The 16549-nt window shown below is 47.6% G+C and overlaps 1 protein-coding gene across 6 annotated transcripts in view; it reads left to right on the top strand.

The window, feature by feature from the left end:
- Positions 1-16549, top strand: part of LOC141273167 (alpha-2-macroglobulin-like protein 1) — a 607283-nt gene that overhangs the window by 406203 nt on the left and 184531 nt on the right. For 3 of the 6 annotated variants that reach the window (XM_073684620.1, XM_073684622.1, XM_073684621.1), the window contains one exon: positions 15165-15233. The exons of the other annotated variants lie outside the window; for them this stretch is intronic. In XM_073684620.1, coding sequence (XP_073540721.1) covers positions 15165-15233 — 69 coding nt within the window. The remainder of the gene's footprint in view (positions 1-15164; positions 15234-16549) is intronic. 6 annotated transcript variants of the gene reach the window in all.

Raw genomic sequence — 16549 nt, 5'->3', positions numbered from 1 at the left:
CACTATATACAGATGTATCTCCCCACTGTATACAGATGTATTCCCTGCTCTATATACAGATGTATCCCCCCACTATATACAGATGTATCTCCCCACTATATACAGACGTATCCCCCCACTATATACAGATGTATCCCCCACACTATATATAGATGTATTCCCTGCTCTATATACAGATGTATCCCCCCCGCACTATATACAGATGTATCCCCCCACTATATACAGATGTATCCCCCGCACTATATACAGACGTATCCCCCGCACTATATACAGATGTATCCTCTACACTATATACAGACGTATCCCCCGCACTATATACAGACGTATCCCCCGCACTATATACAGATGTATCCTCTACACTATATACAGACGTATCCCCCGCACTATATACAGATGTATCCCCCGCACTATATACAGATGTATCCTCTACACTATATACAGATGTATCCCCCCACTATATACGGACATATCCCCCCACTATATACAGATGTATCCCCCGCACTATATACAGACTTATCCGCTACACTATATACAGATGTATCCCCTGCACTATATACAGACGTATCCGCTACACTATATACAGACGTATCCCCTGCACTATATACAGACGTATCCGCTACACTATATACAGATGTATCCCCTGCACTATATACAGACGTATCCGCTACACTATATACAGACGTATCCCCTGCACTATATACAGACGTATCCGCTACACTATATACAGACGTATCCCCTGCACTATATACAGACGTATCCGCTACACTATATACAGACGTATCCGCTACACTATATACAGATGTATCCCCCGCACTATATACAGACGTATCCGCTACACTATATACAGACATATCCCCCCACTATATACAGACGTATCCCCGCACTATATACAGATGTATCCCCTGCACTATATACAGATGTATCCCCCGCACTATATACAGATGTATCCCCCGCACTATATACAGATGTATCCCCCCCACTATATACAGACGTATCCCCTGCACTATATACAGATGTATCCCCTGCACTATATACAGATGTATCCCCCCACTATATACAGATGTATCCCCCGCACTATATACAGATGTATCCCCTGCACTATATATAGATGTATCCCCCGCACTATATACAGATGTATCCCCCGCACTATATACAGATGTATCCCCCCACTATATACAGATGTATCCCCCCACTATATACAGATGTATCCCCCCACTATATACAGATGTATCCCCCTACTATATACAGATGTATCCCCCCACTATATACAGATGTATCCCCTGCACTATATACAGATGTATCTCCCGCACTATATACAGATGTATCCCCTGCACTATATACAGATGTATCCCCCGCACTATATACAGATGTATCCCCCGCACTATATACAGACGTATCCGCTACACTATATACAGACGTATCCGCTACACTATATACAGATGTATCCCCCGCACTATATACAGACGTATCCGCTACACTGTATGCAGATGTATCCCCCCCACTATATACAGACGTATCCCCTGCACTATATACAGATGTATCCCCCGCACTATATACAGATGTATCCCCCGCACTATATACAGATGTATCCCCCGCACTATATACAGATGTATCCCCTGCCCTATATACAGATGTATCCCCCCCACTATATACAGACGTATCCCCCCACTATATACAGATGTATCCCCCCACTATATACAGATGTATCCCCTGCACTATATATAGATGTATCCCCTGCACTATATACAGATGTATCCCCCGCACTATATACAGATGTATCCCCCGCACTATATACAGATGTATCCCCTGCACTATATACAGATGTATCCCCCGCACTATATACAGATGTATCCCCTGCACTATATACAGATGTATACCCTGCACTATATACAGATGTATCCCCCGCACTATATACAGATGTATCCCCTGCACTATATACAGATGTATCCCCTGCACTATATACAGATGTATCCCCCGCACTATATACAGATGTATCCCCCGCACTATATACAGATGTATCCCCCCACTATATACAGATGTATCCCCCCGACTATATACAGACGTATCCGCTACACTATATGCAGATGTATTCCCCCCACTATATACAGACGTATCCCCCCACTATATACAGATGTATCCCCCCACTATATACAGATGTATCCCCCGCACTATATACAGACGTATCCCCTGCACTATATACAGATGTATCCCCCGCACTATATACAGATGTATCCTCCGCACTATATACAGACGTATCCGCTACACTATATACAGATGTATCCCCTGCACTATATACAGATGTATCCCCCGCACTATATACAGATGTATCCCCCGCACTATATACAGATGTATCCCCCCACTATATACAGACGTATTCCCCCACTATATACAGATGTATCCCCCCACTATATACAGATGTATCCCCCGCACTATATACAGACGTATCCCCCCCACTATATACAGATGTATCCCCTGCACTATATACACATGTATCCCCCGCACTATATACAGACGTATTCCCCCACTATATACAGATGTATCCCCCCACTATATACAGATGTATCCCCCGCACTATATACAGACGTATCCCCTGCACTATATACAGATGTATCCCCTGCACTATATACAGATGTATCCCCCGTACTATATACAGACGTATCCCCCGCACTATATACAGACGTATCCGCTACACTATATACAGATGTATCCCCCGCACTATATACAGATGTATCCCCCCACTATATACAGATGTATCCCCCGCACTATATACAGACGTATCCCCCGCACTATATACAGATGTATCCCCCGCACTATATACAGACGTATCCCCCGCACTATATACAGACGTATCCGCTACACTATATACAGACGTATCCACTACACTATATACAGATGTATCCCCCGCACTATATACAGACGTATCCTCTACATTATATACAGACGTATCCCCCCACTATATACAGATGTATCCCCTGCACTATATACAGATGTATCCCCCGCACTATATACAGACGTATCCCCCGCACTATATACAGATGTATCCCCCGCACTATATACAGATGTATCCCCCGCACTATATACAGATGTATCCCCCGCACTATATACAGACGTATCCCCCGCACTATATACAGACGTATCCGCTACACTATATGCAGATGTATCCCCCCCACTATTTACAGATGTATCCCCCGCACTATATACAGATGTATCCCCCCACTATATACAGATGTATCCCCCGCACTATATACAGATGTCTCCCCCGCACTATATACAGACGTATCCCCCGCACTATATACAGACATATCCCCCGCACTATATACAGATGTATCCCCCGCACTATATACAGATGTATCCCCCGCACTATATACAGACATATCCCCCGCTCTATATACAGACGTATCCCCCGCACTATATACAGATGTATCCCCTGCACTATATACAGATGTATCCCCCCACTATATACAGATGTATCCCCCCACTATATACAGACGTATCCCCCGCACTATATACAGATGTATCCCCCCACTATATACAGACGTATCCCCCGCACTATATACAGACGTATCCGCTACACTATATACAGATGTATCCCCCCACTATATACAGACGTATCCCCCGCACTATATACAGACGTATCCGCTACACTATATGCAGATGTATCCCCCCACTATATACAGATGTATCCCCCGCACTATATACAGATGTATCCCCCGCACTATATACAGATGTATCCCCCCCACTATATACAGACGTATCCCCTGCACTATATACAGATGTATCCCCTGCACTATATACAGATGTATCTCCCGCACTATATACAGATGTATCCCCCGCACTATATACAGACGTATCCCCCGCACTATATACAGATGTATCCCCTGCACTATATACAGATGTATCCCCCACTATATACAGATGTATCCCCTGCACTATATACAGATGTATCCCCCGCACTATATACAGATGTATTCCCCCACTATATACAGATGTATCCCCCACTATATACAGATGTATCCCCCGCACTATATACAGACGTATCCCCTGCACTATATACAGATGTATCCCCTGCACTATATACAGATGTATCCCCCGCACTATATACAGATGTATCCCCCGCACTATATACAGACGTATCCCCCGCACTATATACAGATGTATCCCCTGCACTATATACAGATGTATCCCCCACTATATACAGATGTATCCCCTGCACTATATACAGATGTATCCCCCCCACTATATACAGATGTATCCCCCCACTATATACAGATGTATCCCCCGCACTATATACAGATGTATCCCCCCCACTATATACAGATGTATCCCCCGCACTATATACAGATGTATCCCCCCCACTATATACAGATGTATCCCCCCCACTATATACAGATGTATCCCCCGCACTATATACAGATGTATCCCCCCCACTATATACAGATGTATCCCCCCCACTATATACAGATGTATCCCCCCCACTATATACAGATGTATCCCCCCACTATATACAGATGTATCCCCTGCACTATATACAGATGTATCCCCCCACTATATACAGATGTATCCCCCGCACTATATACAGATGTATCCCCCGCACTATATACAGACGTATCCCCCGCACTATATACAGATGTATCCCCTGCACTATATACAGATGTATCCCCCACTATATACAGATGTATCCCCTGCACTATATACAGATGTATCCCCCGCACTATATACAGACGTATCCGCTACACTAAATACAGACGTATCCCCCGCACTATATACAGACGTATCCGCTACACTATATACAGACGTATCCACTACACTATATACAGATGTATCCCCCGCACTATATACAGACGTATCCTCTACACTATATACAGACGTATCCCCCCACTATATACAGATGTATCCCCCGCACTATATACAGACGTATCCCCTGCACTATATACAGATGTATCCCCCGCACTATATACAGACGTATCCGCTACACTATATACAGATGTATCCCCTGCACTATATACAGATGTATCCACTACACTATATACAGACGTATCCGCTACACTATATACAGATGTATCCGCTACACTATATACAGACGTATCCGCTACACTATATACAGATGTATCCCCTGCACTATATACAGATGTATCCCCTGCACTATATACAGACGTATCCGCTACACTATATACAGACGTATCCGCTACACTATATACAGATGTATCCCCCGCACTATATACAGACGTATCCGCTACACTATATGCAGATGTATCCCCCCCACTATATACAGACGTATCCCCTGCACTATATACAGATGTATCCCCTGCACTATATACAGATGTATCTCCCGCACTATATACAGATGTATCCCCCGCACTATATACAGATGTATCCCCTGCACTATATACAGATGTATCCCCTGCACTATATACAGATGTATCCCCCGCACTATATACAGATGTATCCCCTGCACTATATACAGATGTATCCCCTGCACTATATACAGATGTATCCCCCCACTATAAACAGATGTATCCCCCGCACTATATACAGATGTATCCCCCGCACTATATACAGATGTATCCCCCGCACTATATACAGATGTATCCCCCCACTATATACAGACGTATCCCCTGCTCTATATACAGATGTATCCCCCCACTATATACAGATGTATCCCCTGCACTATATACAGATGTATCCCCCGCACTATATACAGATGTATCCCCCGCACTATATACAGACGTATCCCCCCACTATATACAGATGTATCCCCCGCACTATATACAGACGTATCCCCCCACTATATACAGATGTATCCCCTGCTCTATATACAGATGTATCCCCCCACTATATACAGATGTATCCCCCAATATATACAGACGTATCCCCCCACTATATACAGATGTATCCCCCGCACTATATACAGATGTATCCCCCCACTATATACAGATGTATCCCCCACTATATACAGACGTATCCCCACACTATATACAGATGTATCCCCTGCACTATATACAGATGTATCCCCCCACTATATACAGATGTATCCCCTGCACTATATACAGATGTATCCCCCGCACTATATACAGATGTATCCCCCGCACTATATACAGATGTATCCCCCCACTATATACAGATGTATCCCCCACTATATACAGACGTATCCCCACACTATATACAGATGTATCCCCTGCACTATATACAGATGTATCCCCCCACTATATACAGATGTATCCCCCCACTATATACAGATGTATCCCCCGCACTATATACAGATGTATCCCCCGCACTATATACAGATGTATCCCCTGCACTATATACAGATGTATCCCCTGCACTATATACAGATGTATCCCCCGCACTATATACAGATGTATCCCCTGCACTATATATAGATGTATCCCCTGCACTATATACAGATGTATCCCCTGCACTATATACAGATGTATCCCCTCCACTATATACAGACGTATCCCCCGCACTATATACAGATGTATCCCCCGCACTATATACAGATGTATCCCCCGCACTATATACAGATGTATCCCCTGCACTATATATAGATGTATCCCCTGCACTATATACAGATGTTTCCCCTGCACTATATACAGATGTATCCCCTCCACTATATACAGATGTATCCCCCGCACTATATACAGATGTATCCCCCGCACTATATACAGATGTATCCCCCGCACTATATACAGATGTATCCCCTGCACTATATATAGATGTATCCCCTGCACTATATACAGATGTATCCCCTGCACTATATACAGATGTATCCCCCGCACTATATACAGATGTATCCCCCGCACTATATACAGATGTTTCCCCTGCACTATATACAGATGTATCCCCTGCACTATATATAGATGTATCCCCCGCACTATATACAGATGTATCCCCCGCACTATATACAGACGTATCCCCCGCACTATATACAGACGTATCCCCCCCACTATATACAGACATATCCCCTGCACTATATACAGATGTATCCCCCGCACTATATACAGATGTATCCCCTGCACTATATACAGATGTATCCCCTGCACTATATACAGATGTATCCCCTGCACTATATACAGATGTATCCCCCGCACTATATACAGATGTATCCCCTGCACTATATATAGATGTATCCCCTGCACTATATATAGATGTATCCCCTGCACTATATACAGATGTATCCCCCGCACTATATACAGATGTATCCCCCGCACTATATACAGATGTATCCCCTGCACTATATATAGATGTATGCCCTCCACTATATACAGATGTATCCCCCGCACTATATACAGATGTATCCCCTGCACTATATACAGATGTATCCTCCCACTATATACAGACGTATCCCCTGCACTATATACAGACGTATCCACTACACTATATACAGATGTATCCCCCGCACTATATACAGATGTTTCCCCTGCACTATATATAGATGTATCCCCCGCACTATATACAGATGTATCCCCCGCACTATATACAGACGTATCCCCCGCACTATATACAGACGTATCCCCCCCACTATATACAGACATATCCCCTGCACTATATACAGATGTATCCCCTGCACTATATACAGATGTATCCCCCGCACTATATACAGATGTATCCCCCGCACTATATACAGATGTATTCCCCGCACTATATACAGACGTATCCCCCGCACTATATACAGACGTATCCCCCGCACTATATACAGATGTATCCCCCGCACTATATACAGACGTATCCCCCGCACTATATACAGATGTATCCCCCGCACTATATACAGATGTATCCCCCGCACTATATACAGACGTATCCCCCGCACTATATACAGACGTATCCCCCCCACTATATACAGACATATCCCCTGCACTATATACAGATGTATCCCCTGCACTATATACAGATGTATCCCCCGCACTATATACAGATGTATCCCCTGCACTATATACAGATGTATCCCCCGCACTATATACAGATGTATCCCCCGCACTATATACAGATGTATCCCCCGCACTATATACAGATGTATCCCCCGCACTATATACAGATGTATCCCCCCACTATATACAGATGTATCCCCTGCACTATATATAGATGTATCCCCTGCATTATATACAGATGTATCCCCCGCACTATATACAGACGTATCCCCCGCACTATATTCAGACGTATCCCCCCCACTATATACAGACATATCCCCTGCACTATATACAGATGTATCCCCCGCACTATATACAGATGTATCCCCTGCACTATATACAGATGTATCCCCCGCACTATATACAGATGTATCCCCCGCACTATATACAGATGTATCCCCCGCACTATATACAGATGTATCCCCCACTATATACAGATGTATCCCCCGCACTATATACAGATGTATCCCCCGCACTATATACAGATGTATCCCCCACTATATACAGATGTATCCCCCGCACTATATACAGATGTATCCCCCGCACTATATACAGATGTATCCCCTGCACTATATACAGATGTATCCCCTGCACTATATACAGATGTATCCCCCGCACTATATACAGATGTATCCCCTGCACTATATACAGATGTATCCCCCGCACTATATACAGATGTATCCCCCACACTATATACAGATGTATCCCCTGCACTATATATAGATGTATCCCCTGCACTATATACAGATGTATCCCCCGCACTATATACAGATGTATCCCCTGCACTATATACAGATGTGTCCCCCGCACTATATACAGATGTATCCCCTGCACTATATACAGATGTATCCCCTGCACTATATACAGATGTATCCCCTGCACTATATACAGATGTATCCCCTGCACTATATGCAGATGTATCCCCCCACTATATACAGATGTATCCCCCCACTATATACAGATGTATCCCCCGCACTATATACAGACGTATCCCCTGCACTATATACAGATGTATCCCCCGCACTATATACAGACGTATCCCCCGCACTATATACAGATGTATCCCCCCACTATATACAGATGTATCCCCCCACTATATACAGATGTATCCCCTGCACTATATACAGATGTATCCCCTGCACTATATACAGATGTATCCCCTGCACTATATGCAGATGTATCCCCTGCACTATATACAGACGTATCCCCTGCACTATATACAGAAGTGTCCCCCCCACTATATACAGACGTATCCCCTGCACTATATACAGAAGTGTCCCCCCCACTATATACAGACGTATCCCCCACTATATACAGATGTATCCCCTGCACTATATACAGATGTGTCCCCCCCACTATATACAGACGTATCCCCCCACTATATACAGATGTATCCCCTGCACTATATACAGACGTATCCGCTACACTATATGCAGATGTATCCCCCGCACTATATACAGACGTATCCCCTGCACTATATACAGATGTATCCCCCCCACTATATACAGACGTATCCCCCCCACTATATACAGATGTATCCCCCCCACTATATACTGACGTATCCACTACACTATATACAGATGTATCCCCCCACTATATACAGACGTATCCCCCGCACTATATACAGATATATCCTCCCACTATATACTGACGTATCCACTACACTATATACAGATGTATCCCCCGCACTATATACAGACGTATCCCCCGCACTATATACAGACGTATCCCCCCCACTATATACAGATGTATCCCCCCACTATATACAGATGTATCCCCTGCACTATATACAGATGTATCCGCTACACTATATACTGACGTATCCACTACACTATATACAGATGTATCCCCCCACTATATACAGATGTATCCCCCGCACTATATACAGACGTATCCCCTGCACTATATACTGACGTATCCACTACACTATATACAGATGTATCCCCCGCACTATATACAGACGTATCCCCCGCACTATATACAGACGTATCCCCCCACTATATACAGATGTATCCCCCGCACTATATACAGACGTATCCCCCGCACTATATACAGACGTATCCCCCCACTATATACAGATGTATCCCCCCCACTATATACAGATGTATCCCCCCCACTATATACAGATGTATCCCCCCGCACTATATACAGATGTATCCCCCCACTATATACAGATGTATCCCCCCACTATATACATATGTACCCCCCGCACTATATACAGATGTATCCCCCCACTATATACAGATGTATCCCCCGCACTATATACAGATGTATCCCCCCCGCACTATATACAGACGTATCCCCCCCACTATATACAGATGTGTCCCTCCACTATATACAGATGTATCCCCCACTATATACAGATGTATCCCCCCACTATATACAGATGTTTCCCCCACTATATACAGATGTATCCCCCGCACTATATACAGATGTATCCCCCGCACTATATACAGACGTATCCGCCCACTATATACAGACGTATCCCCCGCACTATATACAGATGTATCCCCCCCACTATATACAGACGTATCCGCCCACTATATACAGACGTATCCCCCGCACTATATACAGATGTATCCCCCGCACTATATACAGATGTATCCCCCCCACTATATACAGATGTATCCCCCCGCACTATATACAGATGTATCCCACCACTATATACAGATGTATCCCCCCACTATATACAGATGTATCCCACCACTATATACAGATGTATCCCCCCACTATATACAGATGTATCCCCCCCACTATATACAGATGTATCCCCCCGCACTATATACAGATGTACCCCCCGCACTATATACAGATGTATCCACCGCACTATATACAGATGTATCCCCCGCACTATATACAGATGTATCCCCCGCACTATATACAGATGTATCCCCCCCACTATATACAGATGTATCCCCCCGCACTATATACAGATGTATCCCCCCACTATATACAGATGTATCCCCCCACTATATACAGATGTACCCCCCGCACTATATACAGAAGTATCCCCCCACTATATACAGATGTATCCCCCGCACTATATACAGATGTATCCCCCGCACTATATACAGATGTATCCCCCCGCACTATATACAGACGTATCCCCCCACTATATACAGATGTATCCCTCCACTATATACAGATGTATCCCCCACTATATACAGATGTATCCCCCGCACTATATACAGACGTATCCCCCGCACTATATACAGATGTATCCCCCGCACTATATACAGATGTATCCCCCCCACTATATACAGATGTATCCCCCCGCACTATATACAGATGTACCCCCCCACTATATACAGATGTATCCCCCCACTATATACAGATGTATCCCCCGCACTATATACAGATGTATCCCCCGCACTATATACAGACGTATCCCCCCCACTATATACAGATGTATCCCTCCACTATATACAGATGTATCCCCCACTATATACAGATGTATCCCCCCCACTATATACAGATGTATCCCCCACTATATACAGATGTATCCCTCCACTATATACAGATGTATCTCCCACTATATACAGACGTATCCCCCGCACTATATACAGATGTATCCCCCGCACTATATACAGATGTATCCCCCGCACTATATACAGATGTATCCCCCGCACTATATACAGATGTATCCCCCGCACTATATACAGATGTATCCCCCCACTATATACAGATGTATCCCCCGCACTATATACAGATGTATCCCCCGCACTATATACAGACGTATCCCCCCCACTATATCCAGACGTATCCCTCCACTATATACAGATGTATCCCCCACTATATACAGATGTATCCCCCCCACTATATACAGATGTATCCCCCACTATATACAGATGTATCCCTCCACTATATACAGATGTATCCCCCACTATATACAGATGTATCCCCCGCACTATATACAGATGTATCCACCGCACTATATACAGATGTATCCCCCGCACTATATACAGACGTATCCGCCCACTATATACAGACGTATCCCCCCACTATATACAGATGTATCCCCCGCACTATATACAGATGTATCCCCCGCACTATATACAGATGTATTCCCCGCTCTATATACCGATGTATCCCCCGCACTATATACAGACGTATCCCCCCACTATATACAGACGTATCCCCCCACTATATACAGACTTATCCCCCCACTATATACAGACGTATCCCCCCACTATATACAGACGTATCCCCCGCTCTATGTACTGATAAGTTCCATCTATTTCGTATATTTCGGTGCAGTCTTATATCGTTATATACATTGAGCAGTGAGGTTATAGGGACGGCTCGGGGAGGTAAGTATATGACGGGGGTCTGCTGCACATCTCGGGGGAATGGATTCTCTTTTGAGATTTGGGTCATCTGTGGTTCTCGGGTCTGACAGGAGGTTGTGAACACAGACTATAAATCACTGGATGATTGGATGTGACATTCCTGCAGAATCTTTATAGATAATCTTTGAGACATGTAAGAGGCGGAAGGTGAGAGCACACAGGACATGGATGTGGGAAGCCTGTAATATGGGCGACATGAGTGGTAGAAGCTCATCCGTGTGTCACCGACCAGCAACGTCCCCACTGGCGGCTCTCCTGACCGGTGTCTCCCCCAACTGGCTGCTCAACTTTACCGACCAGCAACTTCCTGTCTGGCGGCTCTCCTGTCTGGCGGCTCTCCTGTCTGGCAGCTCTCCTGACTGGCGATTCTCTTGACTGGCGATTCTCTTGACTGGCGCCTCTCTTGACTGGCGGCTCCCCTGGCTGGCGCCTCTCTTAACTGGCGATTCTCTTGACTGGCGCCTCTCTTGACTGGTGGCTCCCCTGGCTGGCGGCTCTCCTGGCTGGCGGCTGTCCTGGCTGGCGGCTGTCCTGTCTGGCGGCTCCCCTGGCTGGCGGCTCTCTTGACTGGCGGCTCTCTTGACTGGCGGCTCTCCTGACTGGCGGCTCTCCTGACTGGCGGCTCTCCTGACTGACGGCTCTCCTGGCTGGCGGCTCCCCTGGCTGGCGGCTCCCCTAACTGGCGGCTCTTCTGGCTTGCGGCTCCCCTGGCTGGCGGCTCCCCTGGCTGGCGGCTCCCCTGACAGGCGGCTCTCCTGACTGGCGCATCTCTTGACTGGCGGCTCTCCTGACTGGCGGCTCTCCTGACTGGCGGCTCTCCTGGCTGGCGGCTCTCCTGGCTGGCGGCTCCCCTGGCTGACGGCTCCCCTGGCTGGCGGCTCCCCTGGCTGGCGGCTCCCCTGACTGGCGCCTCTCCTGACTGGCGGCTCTCCTGGCTGGCGGCTCTCCTGGCTGGCGGCTCTCCTGACTGACGGCTCCCCTGGCTGGCGGCTCTCCTGGCTGGCGGCTCTCCTGACTGGCGGGTCTCCTGGCTGTCGGCTCTCCTGACTGGCGGCTCTCCTGACTGGCGGCTCTCCTGACTGGCGGCTCTCCTGGCTGGTGGCTCTCCTGACTGGCGATTCTCTTGACTGGCGCCTCTCTTGACTGGCGGCTCCCCTGGCTGGCGCCTCTCTTGACTGGCGATTCTCTTGACTGGCGCCTCTCCTGGCTGGCGGCTCTCCTGGCTGGCGGCTCCCCTGGCTGGCGGCTCCCCTGGCTGGCGGCTGTCCTGGCTGGCGGCTCCCCTGACTGGCGGCTCTCCTGGCTGGCGGCTCCCCTGGCTGGCGGCTCCCCTGGCTGGCGGCTCTCCTGGCTGGCGGCTCCCCTGGCTGGCGGCTCCCCTGACTGGCGGCTCCCCTGGCTAGCGGCTCCCCTGGCTGGCGGCTCTCCTGACTGGCGGCTCTCCTGGCTGGCGGCTCTCTTGACTTGCGACTCTCCTGACTGGCGGCTCTCCTGACTGGCGGCTCTCCTGACTGGCGGCTGTCCTGGCTGGCGGCTCTCCTGGCTGGTGCCTCTCCTGGCTGGCGCCTCTCCTGACTGGTGGCTGTCCTGGCTGGCGGCTCTCCTGGCTGGCGCCTCTCCTGGCTGGCGGCTCTCTTGACTTGCGACTCTCCTGACTGGCGGCTCTCCTGACTGGCAGCTCTCCTGGCTGGCGGCTCTCCTGGCTGGCGCCTCTCCTGGCTGGCGGCTCTCTTGACTGGCGACTCTCCTGACTGGCGGCTCTCCTGGCTGGCGGCTCTCTTGACTTGCGACTCTCCTGGCTGGCGGCTCTCCTGGCTGGCGGCTCTCTTGACTTGCGACTCTCCTGACTGGCGGCTCTCCTGGCTGGCGGCTCTCTTGACTTGCGACTCTCCTGGCTGGCGGCTCTCCTGGCTGGCGGCTCTCTTGACTTGCGACTCTCCTGGCTGGCGGCTCTCTTGACTTGCGACTCTCTTGACTTGCGACTCTCCTGGCTGGCGGCTGTCCTGACCAGCAGCTTTCCTCCTTATTCTTAAGATACGGGTCAGGAGACGTCCTGAGATCGGGCTGACTTCTTGCTTATGATTTTCTGCTTTTACAAAATTGGGGTGAAATCAAAACATTTTTTCACAAATTAGAAAAATTTTGGAAGAAATGTGTCACCTGAGTCACCACGAGTGAACCGAGCATCGATAGTGAATGTTCTGCTCCATGTGTGAGCGCGCTGCAGCGTGATCGGCCATGTTCACCCGTGATGGCGCCATCGCCACCGTGCTCGGCCTGGAATAGAGCGTAGCCGCGGTAATATGTGCAGCTGCCGTCACTGTACTTGGCTTTACACCACTCCGGGCCTGAGTTCCCCTAGCAACCCAACCTTGTTGTCCATAGCAACCAGAGCGCAGCTTTCATTTCCCCCACTGCTCTGAAAAATAAAATCTGCGCTCTGATTGGTTGCCAAGGACAACAAAGTGCTGCAGACGTGAGGCCAGATGACAACCAATCACAGCTCAGCTTTATTTGTCTCAAAACAGTTTAACAAAAGCTGCGCTGTGATTGGTTGCTTTGAGAATCCAAAAGGACAGATGTCGGGTCAGACATTTCTGGCTGATTGGACCCTTTCTGCTTCCGTTGTTGTAATCTATGAATTTTCACCAATATCTTTAAAAAAAAAAAGCTTCAATTTACTCCGGAAGCCGAAATCTAGAAACTGGCGACCGAAACGCAGAATTCCCCGAATGTTCAGGGTCAGTAACGGCGAGTTATGGAGATCACTAGTGAGCGGATCACTGACCGCCATATGACGCTGCACCGCCACAACAATATCTATATACTGGTCAGAATCATTACTGAGGGTATACAGCACCCGCCATATTCATCATACATGACCGGCTCTGTTATATCCGTCTACCAGGGAGTGTGCCAGGAAAACAGCTGTCCGGAGTGATGGGCGCCGCAGCGGGAGCAAGACCAATGGCAGCAGGTGTCCGACCGCAATATATCCCCCCACTATATACAGACGTCCCCCCACCATATACAGACGTACCCCCCCACCATCTACAGACGTCCCCCCACCATATACAGACGTATCCCCCCACTATATACAGACATCCCCCCACTATATACAGACGTCCCCCCACTATATACAGATATATCCCCCCACTATATACAGACGTATCCCCCGCACTATATACAGACGTATCCCCCGCTCTATATACAGATGTATCCCCCGCACTATATACAGATATATCCCCCCACTATATACAGACGTATCCCCCCCACTATATACAGATGTATCCCCGCACTATATACAGATGTATCCCCTGCACTATATACAGACGTCACCCCACCATATACAGACGTATCCCCCCACTATATACAGACATCCCCCCACTATATGCACACGTCCCCCCACCATATACAGATGTCCCCCCACTATATACAGACGTCCCCCCACCATATACCGACATCCCCCCACTATATACAGACGTCCCCCCACTATATACAGACATCCCCCCACTATATACAGACGTATCCTCCCACTATATACAGATGTATCCCCTGCACTATATACAGGTGTACCCCTCCACTATATACAGATATATCCCCCCACTATATACAAACGTATCCCCCCCACTATATACAGATGTATCCCCCGCACTATATACAGATGTATCCCCCGCACTATATACAGACATCCCCCCACTATATACAGACGTATCCTCCCACTATATACAGACGTACCACCACCATATACAGACATCGCCCCACTATATACAGACGTCCCCCCACTATATACAGACGTATCCCCCGCACTATCTACAGATGTATCCCCCGCACTATATACAGATGTATCCCCCGCACTATATACAGATGTGTCCCCCCCACTATATACAGATATCCCCCCACTATATACAGATGTCCCCCCACCATCTACAGACGTATCCCCCCACCATATACAGACGTACCCCCACCATATACAGACGTCCCCCCACCATATACCGACGTACCCCCCACCATATACAGACATCCCCCCACTATATACAGACGTCCCCCCACTATATACAGACATCCCCCCACTATATACAGATGTATCCCCCACACTATATACAGGTGTACCCCTCCACTATATACAGATATATCCCCCCACTATATACAGATGTATCCCCCCCCACTATATACAGATGTATCCCCCGCACTATATACAGATGTATCCCCCCACTATATACAGACGTATCCTCCCACTATATTCAGACGTACCCCCCCCATATACAGACATCGCCCCACTATATACAGACG

The sequence above is a fragment of the Phyllobates terribilis genome, unplaced genomic scaffold (assembly GCF_046119375.1).
Source record: "Phyllobates terribilis strain yellow unplaced genomic scaffold, ASM4611937v1 Scaffold_5__5_contigs__length_657084704, whole genome shotgun sequence".
Taxonomy (NCBI): domain Eukaryota; kingdom Metazoa; phylum Chordata; class Amphibia; order Anura; family Dendrobatidae; genus Phyllobates; species Phyllobates terribilis.
The sequence above is the reverse complement of the archived record's forward strand: the minus strand, read 5'-3'. Positions and strand labels throughout refer to the sequence as shown.